The 15725-nt window shown below is 35.0% G+C and overlaps 1 protein-coding gene across 1 annotated transcript in view; it reads right to left on the minus strand.

Moving 5' to 3' along the window:
* The window catches only part of ASCC3 (activating signal cointegrator 1 complex subunit 3), a 515455-nt gene that overhangs the window by 158734 nt on the left and 340996 nt on the right, over positions 1-15725 (minus strand). Inside the window, exons 17-21 of the mRNA XM_007942265.2 lie at positions 10782-10946; positions 8472-8558; positions 7443-7619; positions 3584-3809; positions 1663-1817 (exon numbers count right to left, since the gene is read on the minus strand). Coding sequence (XP_007940456.1) covers positions 1663-1817; positions 3584-3809; positions 7443-7619; positions 8472-8558; positions 10782-10946 — 810 coding nt within the window. The remainder of the gene's footprint in view (positions 1-1662; positions 1818-3583; positions 3810-7442; positions 7620-8471; positions 8559-10781; positions 10947-15725) is intronic.

The following is a 15725-nucleotide window of genomic DNA, read 5'->3' on the forward strand; positions in this document are numbered from 1 at the left end:
CCAACCTTCCTTCCGAGGAGTGGCTGGTGGGTTTGAACCGCCAGCCTTCTGCTTAGCAGTCAAGTGCCTTAGGCACTATGCTACCAGAGCTGAGTAACTATTATTTTATCTTTTATGTAAAATTTTATATTTATAGATATAGTAAACCTAATTTTTATCTAGTCCTCACGGAAATTATGTAAGAAAGATAATTATTATATATGTTTACAGATGAGAACACTGAAGGAATGAAAGGTTAAGTGATTTATTGTTTTAACACCAATGGTAGAACTGGGTTATGAATATGATTGAGTAATTTTAGAGCACATTGTTGAAAAAAATTCACTTGTATTCATTCACATTAAAGAAGTACTAAAGAATTTACATACATTTAACTCAAACTACAAACCAAACTCACTGCAATCAAGTCAATTCTGCCTCATAGCAATCTCCATTTGGTTTCCAAGGCTATAAATCTTTATGGAAGCAGACTGCCTCAATTTTTTTTCCACAAAGCAGCTGGTGGGTTTGAAGCACCAACCTTCTGGCTAGCAGCCAAATACCTTAACCACTAGACCAGCAGAGCACATTTAATTAGAACCTTAAATAACTGTGTGATGTAAGCAATGGTATATTATTATTGCTATACTATAGGATTATATGAACGGATTTACTTGTCTTGCCCTAATGGCTTTTGAAGGCAAGGACCGACTGGATGAACACATAGACACAAACACACACATCTAAGGCACTGAAGGAAGAACAGAAGAAGTAAACACAGCAACTGGAACATGACAGAAGCCCAGAAAGGGCATTTTTCAAGAGGGTCTATATTCACAACAGTGCTGAATGTTCAGGGAAATAAAGGAAAATAACTGAGAAAAAGCAATTTTTGGTGATTGAGAAAGTTGTCTTAACAGTAAATAGGCAACCAAGAAGTGGAGGAAAATGTAGCATAATCTTGCTAAAAGTCTAATGGTGAAGAAAAGGAGAGATGAAGTTTGAGGTATTAGGATTTAAAAATGGCTTTGTTAGCACAGAGAATCTTAAATTTCTGGTAGGCTAAGATATCAGAGTAATTAGACATAGCAAAAATGAAGCTAACATAGGAAATGTGAAAGAAAATAGAATTAATATGGCAAAATCTCTATGAAGTTGAATCCATTAAACCAATGTTTAGTGCTGAAATTTTAGATTTCCTAATGCATGAGGGACATACTTAGGATATGTTTTCAGTCCCTGGAGGATGTCATGCTTGGTAAAGCAGAGGGTCAGCAAAAAAAGAGGAAGACCCTGAACAAGATGGATTGGCACAATAGCTGCAACAATGGGCTAAAATACAGCATCAATTGTGAAGACAGAGCAAGACCTGACAGTGTTTCATTCTTTTGTACATAGGATCTCTATGAGTCAGAATAGAACAGATGGCATGTAACAACAACAACAACAAATGCTCTGAGGGTATCTTATTGGTTGATATATATTATTACATTATATTATATGGTCTTCATGAGGATGACAGTAACTACTGCTACAATGTTTTGAATTAATTTATACATATATATACATATACACAAATACATACAGATATATATGAAGATACCTTGGGGACAAATGTAAAGAGATGTAGCTGAACCTGTAGAAGAGACATTTTTGTATACTATAGATATTTTCCACTTCTACCTGATCATTCCAAGTGAAATCAGGACAGACGCTGAGTGACACTCGGAGGACAGTCCGTGTGATGGGCTGAATGGATGCTTCCATTGTAACAGAAGGAATCTGATGAACACATTGTTTTACCTTCAGTCCAATATTCACATGATGCAATATGTGACCTGCAAGGAAAATATCACATAGAAGAAATTTGTCCAGCCAGAAGAAAAACAATATAATCTGACTTGTAAATGGGATTCCAGAGAAGGTGATTTTATTGCTTGTTTTATGATTTTCTACGTAGAATAGCCAACATTCTTGACCTGGCATGTTTGAATATTTTGTAATAGTTAACTTGAATTAGCAATTTATAGCTGTGAAACCAGTAGCAAAGTTTCTTTGGCTAGTGCTCTTTAAATTACTGAGACTTAATAGTGTTTAAACTACTACAAACGGATACACTTTTCTTCTTGTTAGTTTATAACACTGTAGAGAAATATTTGGTATTTTGTGAAAACAGCCATGATTTACTCTATTTAAGAATTCTATAACCATGTGGAAAATGCTTCAGCAATCAAATGTAACTCACTCATTTACCCCCATTTCCAGAAAACATACAGATAAAATATAAAATATGGTTACTCTGGCACAAAATTAATCACTTGGATATATATTTTAATAAATGATCAGATTCTTGAATATTGGTATGTATGGGAGTGCCAAGGAGCAAAGCACAAAAAAATGTGACTAACTACAAACATTTTTCTACTCTAGCAACTGAGTGAGAATAGATTGTATCTAGTTTTTCAAAATAATTTATTTTAAAGAGCACTTATGAGTAAATCTAAATGTCTTATGAGTAAATCTGAATGTCTTATGAGTAAGTCTAAAATATGTTCACCCATATTTGAAACTAAAGTTGCTCTCCTTATTTTGATATTCACATTACCCCAATGTGAGTACCCTAAACTTCCCTTGTTAATATTCCCAGCTTCACTATCTTCACTGATATTTTCTTTCATTCTGTCACAGGAAAAACAATTCTTCCTCCTCTACAAGGATAAGGGGAATAACCACCTTAGCCTTCCTTTGCATCTTAAAACCTTTTGCCAGCAGGAATTGACCCTCTTATTTCTCATCAGCCTGACTCTGCCATGTGTAATGCCTACTTTATTTAGAATCTGATATATTGCCTATTCAATTGATTATATATTCAACTAATCAAATGTTAAGGAGTTCTGGTAGCATAGTGCCTAAGGCACTTGACTGCTAACCAGAAGGCTGGCGGTTCAAACCCACCAGCCACTCCTCAGAAGGAAGGTTGGGCAATCTACTTCCGTAGTAATACTGCCTCGGAAACCCAAGGAAGGGTCTCTATGAGTCGGGTCTGACTTGATGGCACATAAAAACAACAACAATAAAATGTTAAGATATATGGGAATGTTTGTAGGGTTAAGTTGCCAATATTATTTCTGAAAAAAGCAGAATACCAAATGCTATGTATACACTGATCCCACTTGGGTTTAAAGACATATATTTGTGCAATGATGAAGCTCATTATATTGGGCAGGGGCAGATACGTAGAGTTTAATGTTCACATTCTTTTTAGCTGTGCTACTGCTAAATACATAATAAAAAACTTTAAATTGAATATTAAGAAAAATAAACTGGGAATAAACCTTGTTAAATAATTCTTCATACATATCAAAGTTTCTATCTGTAAATACTGAACTGAAAGGTTAGACAATCTAAACTCCATTTTAATTGCTAACTTAAGTAATTTCATAAAATTTGGTGGAACTTCTGCTTGAACTTAGATAAATAAAAAAAAATTTAAAATGGTAGAAACGTATCTACTGTAATGTGAATATTCACAGTACTTTTATATCCAGTAAAATATTTTATTTGCACAGAACGATACAGTCAAACAATTTTGTTTCCTTCTTACCTATTTCATCTTTCCTCATGTCTTTCAGCTTATCCACACTAAGTTTTTTTTCTTCTAATCTTGTGAGAATGTGTGGTGGTAAGACTGAAAATTGTCTCAAAGGGCTAGCCCAACCCCAAAGCCTCTTGTCGATGACTTTACTAAGATTCAGGAGCCTGTAGGTCATGGTAGGCCAACGTTTCCTCAGAGCAATTTCAAAAAGAGCACGGACAATTCTACCTGCATTCTGAACAATAAGAAGGGGGAATTGGTGGTTAGGCTCAATGTGCTTTTAAATTTGTCAATAACTTTACTATTCAGACTCAGTTCAAAAGAAATATAAGTCAAGTTTCATCCTTTAATTTTGGGGCAACATTTACTTTCACACGACCTTAATTATCCTTATTATTTTTATACAAGAATGATCGTATCTTTCATTCATGGATATTGCCTATTTAACTCTCAGAAGGTAGCCTTATTTCTAAGTTCTTATGAAGCTCCATTTTATACTCTCTAAAAAAGGAATGATGAAGGAAGACAGGAGGCATTCATGCAAAGTATTTAGGAGGCTATTGAGGCCAGGTAGAACATAAGAGCTAAGGGTTGCACTGGGGACACAGTAATGATTACATTTAAGCAGCTACTTAGAGAAACAAGGAAGATTTTGGCATCTAGCCAGAGAGAAAAATTAGTGAGAGAAGTACTGCAAAGGAAATGTTGATGAGAGCAGTTACCCAAATTAATGACTCTCACCAAAACTGACTGGTGTTGATATCATGATTTTATAGATGATGATAATTCTAGAGCTTGGAGCATTAATAACGTGATTGTTGGTGTCAGAATATCAATTCAAAGCCAGGTATAAATGACTCCGAACTCAATTCTACGTCCCTGATATCAGTGTGTATGGTAGACATATAGAAAGTTGTAATGAATGAAGTCTTTCTCACATTTCTAAAGTTAGTTCCCATTTGTTTTGATTCCTTTCCTGTATCATTAACTTTGCAGATTATTTTGAAGATCTGTTAAAATTATGAATTAGACAATTTCCAATATCTATTGACATCTGTATATGAAAATGAAAAATGCGACTCTCATCAAAATTGTAAAAAGATGTGACATAGAGTAAAGATTTTAAATGACAAACAGAAATCCACCTAAAAACACAGGTAAAAAATGAACATAAGAATCAAGCGCTTTAGTGTACATTTTTAAATAAAATGTTTGTCTTTAGACAAGTTTGATTATTTGTTTTAGAAATTTAAGAACAAAAATGGTATTTAGTAACCTGAAAGACAGTCTGCAACTCCTTAACAACGATATGATGTGCATTATTAAGGACCAGAGAATAGTAAATAAAATGAACATTTTGATTATTACACCTATTTAAATAGGTCTTCCTATATCATTCTCACTTATGCTTAGAAGAAATTGCCAGGCTAATTTTCAGAACTGTCTTTAAGTGTATGATAGTTTCATATTTTAGATGGAAAAACAGATCCCACATGATAAATTACAAATACAGAACAATTTAATCTGGAATGACAGTAGTTGGGTAGGGATAATGATCAAAGTCTACAGAACAGGTTAGAGAAGTTAAATGTGTGGGCTAGTTTACAAAGTGCTAGGCTACTTGAGCAAGAGTTGACCTTAGGTGCTGAAAGAAGAAAGTTTAGATATACAGAAGGAAGTGCCATTTTCCAGAGCTGAGCAAGTGTTTGTGGAAGCATTTAAGGCTTAAATTAAAAATATAAAAAAACTTAAGAATAACTCATCTAAAGCATACTGTAAAAGGTATTTTTTAAAAAATTAAGGATGCTTTGAGATGTATCCTTAATCTTCTTAGAGGTTGATTTCCTGGGGACCAGTCATGAAGAAACCATAAGTTTTATATTGTCAACCAACTTTTATATTAGTCTCTGATAATATCTTCATAATCTTGAGGAAGCATAAACTTGGACAGATTATTCATGCAGAACTCAGTAAAGTTTTGCTTTCTAGTTAAATCATTAACTACCTCAATATATAATCTTTAGAAAATATAAAATTACAACATTATATCATTTTTCAGAAAAACAGATAAAACGAAGTTAAGAAATGATTTTTATAAAAGAAGCTTTAGTTTAGAAAATAGTCATTCTTTCTATGGCAGGAACATGTGTTCTAAGATACAAAAAACTGTTTTTCACTCTACCTACATTCATATTATATAACATATGAAATCATCACCTGACTTCTTGGTCATTTTTGTTAATTACTGCATTCATTCAAATTGTTTACTTTATATCTTGGTTCATGGTTACAAATATTTCATACTTAAAATTATTGCAAAGGAGCTCTAGTGGCAGAGTGGTTAAAGGACACAGCTGCTAACCAGAAAGTTGGGGTATTTCAAAGCATTCCTGAGTCATTAAGGTTATTAATAATTATTTATTTAATGTAAACATACTTTTTCTATGTTCCTTAACACAACTACAAACATAAAATGTAGTAGATAATTCCCATATTTCAAATAAGATTAAGCCTTAATTTGTCAAATTAAGCCAATTCCAACTCACAGCAATCCTGGATGACAAAGTAGAAATAAGCCCACAGGCCATAAACCTGTAAGGAAGCAGACTGCTATGTCTTTCTCCCTCAGAACGGCTTTTGTTGTTATTTGCTGTCCAGTTGGCCCCGACTCATAGCGACCCCTCCTTGGGTTTCCGAGGCAGTTATCACTATGGAAGTAGGATTGCCCAACCTTCCTTCCGAGGAGTGGCTGGTGGGTTTGAACCGCCAGCCTCCTGGTTAGCAGTCAAGTGCCTTAGGCACTATGCTACCAGAGCTCCCTCAGAGCGGCTAGTGGGTTTGAAACTGCCGATCTTCTGGTTAGAAGCCAAGTGCTTAACTTCTGTGCTAGCAGGGCTACTTAAAAAAGGTATTACTTAATGAAAAATAATTTAAAAAATGTATTCTTAATAGGTGAAGAACATTTTCTTTGAAAGTATGTCTGGAAAGAAAATCTTTCATTTGAATAGCATAGGGCAGAAAATGATGAATTACTTGACATGCGGACTTGGATATAAAAACCTAAGTATTAGAGCATATAATATCATAATATTTTTAAGAGTTATAAATTTAATGAGCTGTAGTTTAAGGAATAATTTTCTTTCAGTTTTGAATTGTAAAATATCAGCAACTGAGGAAAATGATTATTTTTTTATCAGAGCCAAATCATCTTGAATATATGGAGTGTAAGATATATTTATTAAGCCTTATTTAATGGTAAAAAAAGATTTGTTTTTATTTCTAAGAATCTGAGGAAAGCTACAAGGTTCCACAATACTTTCTTTTTGCATGAAATATTCTTGTATCATTGCCCCTTTTAAGCACAAGAAATTAACTGTATCATTTTAAAAAATTCACGTATTTTGTTCTTAAGCAATAGGCTTTTAAAAATACTTGGGGTTTAATACTCTTAAATGAAAACAACAGCAACATCAAAAGATAGTCAAATCAACACCAAATCCCATGCCTAAACTTGATTTAATACAACACTGTATAAAATATGAACTAAATAAACAAAACTAAAATAAAAAGGCAAATTGGTCACATGTTGAAACTGTAGTATATTCACAGTCTCAAATTCAAAACTCACTGCCGTTGGGTTGGATCTGACTCATAGCGACCCCTCGGGTTTCCGAGGTGGTATCATTACAGAAGTAGATTGCCCAACCTTCCTTCCGAGGAGCGGCTGGTGGGTTTGTATCTTCTGGTTAAGCAGTCAAATGCCTTAAGCACTATGCCACCAGAGCTCCCATTCACAGTCTAGTATGAGCTAATTCCTTGAGACCCTGGAAATAAACAAGGAATAGAAAACAGGAATGAAGAATCTTACCTGTGCAACATACGCAGAATCTGATATAAGAGAGAAACTGTCCATTTCTCCTCGGCTGATATAAGTTTGAAGTAGGATGTTTATTTTCCCATAACTGTTCTCCACACCCCCAGGAGCTGAGAGTTCACAGAAATTGTTCAATAAAGCATCTAACTCCTCTATTTCTTCTTCTCTGACCTAGAAGAATAAAAGTTTTTATAGAAATATTTGGGCAGATTTATGAAAATTATTCATATTGACATTAAACCACATTCCAAGGTTTTAAAAGTTTCTTTTGCTGTAACTTAATACTTTCATTTTATATAGCTTTATAATAGTATTTTTTCCCTCATGTAGCTGTTAAAATACAATATTAAAACTATCTTGAGGCTGATACAATTACATTTCATTATTCAGCACCAATATTAAAGTTGCCATTGACATACAAAAATTTGATATGCTACAAAAATTAAGTCCCTGACCTCACCATCCTTCAATTGATGAGATTTCATTTTTTATTTGACCAGAGTGAAACCTCTGCCCAAATGGATTAGGAAAAACTTGAATTATCTTCAAATGCATTCATTATAGTCATATATTTTATATGGTATAACACATTCATAGCTTAAAACTGTGAAGTACTATGATTCAAAGTATTAAAGTTTTCACTGTTAATAAGATTAAATTATAACAATATTATAGAAATATTCATACATAAGTTTGAATCATGCATGTCCTTTATATTTTCTTCAGTGAACTTCATATTGCAAATAAACCAAAAGGTGCATACTGCATTCTCCAACAGTCTTGTTACTGTAAAATCCATTTGCATTATATTTGATTTGGAGCAAAGTATGATGTCAGATATGATATAATATCATACCCTGGTATAGGAGATATTGTTGATAAATGGAGAACACTGATGATATTCAAATGTGAAGTGGCATGCACCTAATATTGTATCAGGAATAATGATTAGTTATAAGTTTTTATACATGAATGAATGCCTTTGTGTTATATGCATTTGATTCAAGCTTCAAATGATCTTACCTTAATTTGATCAAATTCTTCAGCTTTGGAGACTATAGCAAAGATATCACCTTCTGTTTTGTGAGCATCAAAGAGTTCATTAAAAGTCTACAAAAGTAAGTGTTATATTTGATTAAAACAGTTCAATAAAATATTACAAATTAAAAATGTGACTGTAAATCATACATTCTTAAAGAACCTTTGAGCCCTAGAAAATGGAATTATAATGTCTGTGGCATATTATTCTAAACTATTGCTTCACAAACATCATGAAACTCAAAGTAAGACTGAAAAACATTCCTAATACATAATTAGCTAGGAAAGACATTTAGATGCCAAAAGATCAATAAGATCAGTTAAAAAGATTTTTTTAAAAAATAGATATCTAAAAGTGTTCATTATAACATTCTGGTCTTTATTTTCAGTATGGGAATATGTACCATTCACCGATGGTCATGGAGTCCCTGAGTGGTATGAATGGTTAACCTTCTTGGTTGCTAACCTATAGGTTGGAGGTTCAAGTCTACTCAGAAGCACCTCCGAAGAAAGGCCTGGTGATGTACTTCCAAGAAAATCAGCCACTGAATACCCTATGGAACATGGTTCTACTCTGACACAAAGGAGGTTATCATGAATTGGAGTCAACTTCACAGCAATTGCTTTTACTGGTTTCAGCTGCTTATATACCAGATAGTAATCAGAGAGGCAAAACTGAAAATATGCACTGTGAGGATCCTGGCAAATATATCACAGTATTACTAGCAAGGGATATAGAAAATTGGATATTAAAAACAAACAAGTAAATAACAACAATAAATACAGAAGAAAGTCAAAGCCAAAGAAAGGCTAGAGTTTCTGAATATACATTGAAGTTGGACTAAACTAGACAAAGCTAGTTTGACATCAATACACTACCAAGTGGACAAATGAGAAAGGTTAATTAGTGGACAAAATTAGTGGATATAAGTAGGTGATGGAAGCAGTGGAGGGTTAGTAAAAATGCGTAGGGGCTGAGGAACCACCTGATGAGAACTGTGAGATAAAATATGCTAAAATGCTTTGAAAAATCTAGAGCACTATTCCAATACCAAGTTTATTTGGGGGAAAGGTGGGGAATAGCTAATAATATTATTATACATATTATTATACATATAATACAAAATGACTTCCTATTTAAACTATCACCTCCCACTAAAAATTATTTAACTACTCATTCCACAGGTCTCCCCAACATGCTCTGATAAGTTTAGACTTGGATGCATCTACTGCTTGTGATATACCCATTGAGCAGTTTGGCAAAAGGGTCCTTAATATAGGCATGCATTGCTTAATGTCTGTTTGGGGCAATATCTGACTGCATATAAGTCTGTGGTTCCCTGAGGTTTTTTTTTTTTTTTAAAAAAAGATTAGGCAGCTCTCCTTTTGTTTATTATTTTCCCCTAATGGTTTTTATGGTTTTTTAGACCCCAAATCCAGACTCTTGTAGCACTGGATCATGGCAGGATATAGGTAAGTGAGGCAGAGGACATGGCTCTGGGTGTGGGTACTCAGGCTTTGTCTGGTGCGTATTGCTGGCAGTGGTGGGGTGCTGTGGGGTCGTGGGGCCGGGTGCGATTCACTCCCCCATTTGCTTCCTCTAGCTCCACTTTTGCCACTGCCCTCTCAGTGGCCACCACTGCCACCACCCATTCCTGTGGTCTCCACTAGTAGCTCTAGCAGCAGTAGAAGCGGTAGTGACAAGGATGACTGGAAGTGGGTTCCATAAGGTTTTAATACGGTGTTTGTACAACATCCAAATTCACAGAATATATCCTGGACATTAAGCAACACATACCTATATTTAAAATCTCATTTTTGTTTCCCTTTACTGTCAGAGTGAGCTCTGGTAGTGTAATGTCTAAGGCATTTGTCTGCTAACCAGAAGGCTGGCAGTTCAAACTCATCAGCCACTCCTCGGAAGGAAGGATGGGCAATCTACTTCTGTCGTGATACAGAATATGGGAAACTCAAGGAGGGGTTGCTATGAGTTGGATCTGACTTGACAGCACCGGGTTTGTTTTTCTGTTTTTACTCTCAGGAGGAAGACTGGGCAATCTACTTCCATAGAGATACTACCTTGGAAACCCAAGCAGGGGTCACTATGAGTCGAATAGACTTGATGGCAGTAAGTCTGGTTTGGTTTTACTGTGTATTGTTGAATCATGTAAGTTAAATGATCTTTGTGCTCAGTTGCCCTATAAAAATTTGCAGTGATAATATATGTGGAGGGCCCGAAGGTATTTGCATCTAACAACAAATGTATTATTGCATTTGTTCAATTCACTACAATACCTCAATGGTGTTGTATTTAATATAGTAGTGACTGGCGGTTCTACCCAAATCAGTGGAGGAAAAATATCCAGTTCGCTCCTCAAAACGAATCATTCGAGCTTTGTCCAGCTTTCGTCCAACTTCAATGACCAGGTGCTCTCTATGTTTTTCTAATGTTGGGTCCATCTATAAAAACAAAAACAAAACACAAATATTATTTGCTTTACAGAGTCATCATTTGCACACTTATAAATATTTATGGGAAGGAAAAGTTTTATTGATACTTTTGTTAGATTAGGCTAGTTTTTAATGATATTATATAATATTTATATAATTATTATTTTAATTATAATATTTAATAAAATATTTAATATTATAAATTTAGGAATTAAGTAAAAAAGATTATATTCCATTAAATAAAGTTTTGAAAATTAATTATCAATATGCCTATTATTTTCAGATATGTTATATTTAGAATCTAAAATATTTATATGGCCTTATAATTTTTAAGACATTTAGAAATCAGATATAAGAAAAAAAAATCACTGTCTTTCTTCTCTCTCCCACACTAAAATAAATAAGAATTCAAAAACATCAAACTATATTGCTACTTTGTCAGTAATTTGCAAAAATGATAGCTATGATGCCTCAAATTTAGAGTTAATATATATAAAAATAAATGCAAACATCTTTTCAAAAGTATGGTTCTAGTATTCCATCATTTTAAACTACTGATGGGAAACCAATTTTGCCCATAACAACAGAGGCGAAGAGTAAAATGAAGTCAGCGATGAATTTGTGAATAGTTTTGAAACTATTATCTGTATTACACAGCCCTTTTCTAAGTAGATGTTATGATATTTAACACAGATATTAAAAATATTCCTGTTACTCTGATGTCTGTGTGTGTATGTACCTTTCTGCCAAACCTGATAAGCAAGAAAGTGAAATATGACCTTAAAAATAGGGATAGAATCTAAAAATACTTTAGTGACTGATTAGTTGATTAATATTCCCACTGTTGTAACTTGGGTTTTGTAGAGGGGAGCTCTGGTGGTCTAGTGCCTAAGGCATTTGACTGCTAACCAGAAGGCTGGCAGTTCAAACCCACCAGCCACTCCTCGGAAGGAAGATTAGGCAATCTACTTCCGTAGTGATACTGCCTTGGAAACCCAAGGAGGGGTCACTGTGCCTCGGATCTGAGTTGATGGCAATGAGTTTGTTTTTTAGTTATTCATGTACAAAATATTGATGAAGTAAATTAAAAAATCAGAAAAAAGAGGCAACGAGAAATCAAATATAGGAAAGTAAGATGGATTCAAAAGTTATATTAGCAAATATTTAAAAGAGTCCTAAATATTTGTTAGGGGTATATAATATATACACCAGGCTCATCTTCTGAAAACATTTTATTATACATTACTAAACCATGGAATATGTTAAACTACTCGATCCATGTTAGTTAATATGAGTTGTGTTGGCTACAAATAAATATAGATGGATAAAATGAAAGCACATAGTTAAAAAAAGAGTTAAGATTCTCTGAACTGTGAGGACAGTAAAACTATGTATCTTGGAAGAAAAAAAAATCACTCTCTTTATACTGGAAAATTATATAAAAATGACTTCTTATATTAACCTAGTACTTCGAAGTCAATTAGTGTATTTATCTTGTTCTAAGATTTGAGATGAATGAACCTATGAAAATATGTTGTATTTCATTTTTCTTTAGCTCTTCAGAATATTTTTACAGTGCCATTGACTATTTCCACAAAACCCATACGTGAAATGAGGACAGCCAGTGTTAAAATATGTTAAGGTCATAGGTTATAATATACATACATTTTACAAATGAAAAACATTGGCTGATACAGTAAAAGAAAAAATCCATTTGAAGATTTACCAGAAGATTTACCAAAAAAAAGATTGGCAACTGCTATGATAACAAAATGTTATTAAAAAAAAAACAAAACAAAACTCACTGCCATTGAGTCATATTTGAATCATAGTGACCCCTTTAAGGTTTCCAAGATGGTAAATCTTTACGGAAGTAGATTGCCCACTCTTCCTTCTTTGGAGTGGCTGGTGGGTATATAAACACTAAATTACAAGTAAATGGAGAGTCTAATTCTCAGCTAATTGAATTTTTCTCATTCCAGCTTAACATTAGTGATTATCTATATGATGATGGCTAAATAGTGTTTTTGTTAGACAATGTGGTAGTTAAGGTTATGTGTCAACTTGGTGGGGGCTAGTTTAGTGGGTGGGCAGCCAGATGTAGTTATTCCCTATGGTGAGACTAGTTATCAACTCCATGGTAGAATCTACTGGAGCAGCTGAGTAGCTGTTTTAGAGAGGTGGGCTGATTCCAGTATCTAAGAAGCAACTCTGAGGAAGGTCTCTACCTTTTGGCACATTTCAATCCTGCACGTAACCTAGTCATTATTCAGCAGCTTACCATGTTGTCTACCAAACCTAGGACTCTTAACGGGTTTGAATAAATGGTCTGCCATGTGGTTTGTTAATGTTGAGACCATGCCTTTTTACTTGTCCACCTTGGGTTTGTCAGTCTCAGCAGCCAGCAACTGCCTGAGTGAAGAAAGTCTCAAGTTTCAGTGGGCCAAGCTTCAGTGGGCTGGGAGCAAGAGGCAGAGCTGAAGCCCAAGGTTGAGGGGCTTTCACCCAGCCCCCAGAGCCTGGAACTTTGAACTCAGAGTTCTAGCCTCCAAAACTGTAAGAGAATAAACTCTTGTTTGTTAAAGCCACTCATTTGTGGTATTTTCTGTTACAGTGGCAAAAAGTAACTAAAACAGACAACATTTGGATTTTATCTTTAATTAGGAACCACTTATAGCACATAAAGTAGAATTGTACAGAAAAGACAAGATCTCAGAATCTTAGGCCATGTGGACCACACAACTCCAAAGTTCATGGGGAAGATCTTTGACCACATGCATCTGATTGTTAGTCTACGCACAAAAACTACCTCATGAAACTGATCCCTGCCACCAAACTGGGAAAGGCAATAACTCATTAATGCTACACCTTTTAATTTAGAAATATGGTTTAGAAGGAACTTGGTAAAAGGCATATATCGTATATAAAACCAACAAATTACTAAAAGTAGTCTTTTAGTTACCCATGTCTAATTTTTCTAAAGACTAAATTTATCATCATTAATAAAACCACAGCTTAATATTAAGCAGAAATATACCTGAATAATAAATGGATAATAATAAAGATTTACCTATTAGTACCAGGGGGCAATGAGATTTAAATAAAACAAAATAATTATAGAGGTCAAATTTAATTTTTCTTTGTTGTTGTTGTTAGGGAGATCTGGTGGCACAGTGCATAAGGCATGTGACTGTTAACCAGAAGGCTGGTGGTTTCAGACCCACCAGCCGCTCCTTGGAAAGACGATCAGGCAATCCACTTCTATAAAGACTGTTAACCAGAAGGCTGGTGGTTCAGACCCACCGCCAGCCGCTCCTTAGAAGGAAGATTGGGCAATCCACTTCCACAGAGATACCTCCTCAGAAACCCAAGGAGGGATCACTATGAGTTGGAAACTACTCGATGGCAATGACTTTCTTTTTGTTGTTGTTTTTAGGTGCTACTAAGTCAGTTCTGACTAAAAGTGAGCCTATGCACACCAGAATGAAATACTGCCTGGGTCTGCACCATCCTCACAATGCTTGCTATGCTGGAGCCCACTGTTGCAGCCACTGTGTCAATCCTATCTTGCTAAGGGTCTTCCCCTTTTTCACTGACCCTCTACTTTATGCAGCGGAGATCCTTTTGAAGGGACTGGCCTCAAAATTTGTTGTTGTTATGTGCTGTTGAGTCAGACCCGACTCACAGTGACCCCTCCTTGGGTTTCCGAGGTGGTATTACTACGGAAGTAGATTGCCCAGCCTTCCTTCTAAGGAATGGCTGGTGGGTTTGAACTGCCAGCCTTCTGGTTAGCAGTCAAGTACCGTAGGCACTATGCTAAATGAGAGAGATGACGTCTGGGCCATTCTCACTTCTGAAGCACATTCTGGCTGTATTTCCTCCAAGATAGATGTGATCATTCTTTTAGCAGTACCTAGGACCTTAAATATTCTTCATCAACACCACAATTCAACAGCGTCAACTCTTCTGCAGTCTTCTTATTCACTGTCCAGGTCTCACACGCATATGAAGCTACTGAAAATACCATGGTTTGGGTCACGTACACCTTAGCTTTCAAAGTGACATCTTTGTTCTTAAACACTTTTTAAGTCTTTTGCGGCAGATTAGCCCAGTGCAATATGTCATTTGATATCTTGACTGCTGCTTCCATGGACACTGACTCTAGATCTAAGTAAAATGAAATCACTGAAAACTTCAGTCTTTTTTCCATTTATCGTGATGTTTATTGGTCCAGTTGTGAGGATTTTTGTTTTCTTTATGTTGACGTGTAATCCATACTGAAGGCTGTAGTCTTTGATATGCAGTAGTAAGTGATTCAAGTTATCTTCACTTTCAGCAAGCAAGATTGTGTCACCTGCATATACAAGGTTGTTAATGATGTTTTCCTCCAATCTTGATGCCCCATTCTTCTTCATATAATCCAGATTCTTGGATTATTTGCTCAGCATACAGATTGAATAAGTATGATCAAAGTATACAACCCTGACACACTTCTTTCCTGACTTTAAACCATGCAGTATCCCTTTGTTCTGTTGGAACAACAGCCCTCTTGGTCTACGTACAGGTTCCTCGTGAGCACAATTAAATGCGCTGGAATTCCATTCTTCACAATGTTATCTATAATTTGTTATGATTCACACAGTTGAATGCCTTTGCATAGCCAATAAAACACAAATAAACATCTTTCTGGCATTTATTACTCAAGCCAAGATCCATCTGGCATCAGCAGTGATATCCCTCATTCCATGTACATCTTCTTCTGAATCTGGCTTGAATTTCTGGTAGTTC

This window comes from Orycteropus afer, unplaced genomic scaffold (assembly GCF_000298275.1).
Source record: "Orycteropus afer afer isolate SDZICR_OR568_19922 unplaced genomic scaffold, OryAfe1.0 scaffold00087, whole genome shotgun sequence".
Lineage (NCBI taxonomy): Eukaryota > Metazoa > Chordata > Mammalia > Tubulidentata > Orycteropodidae > Orycteropus > Orycteropus afer.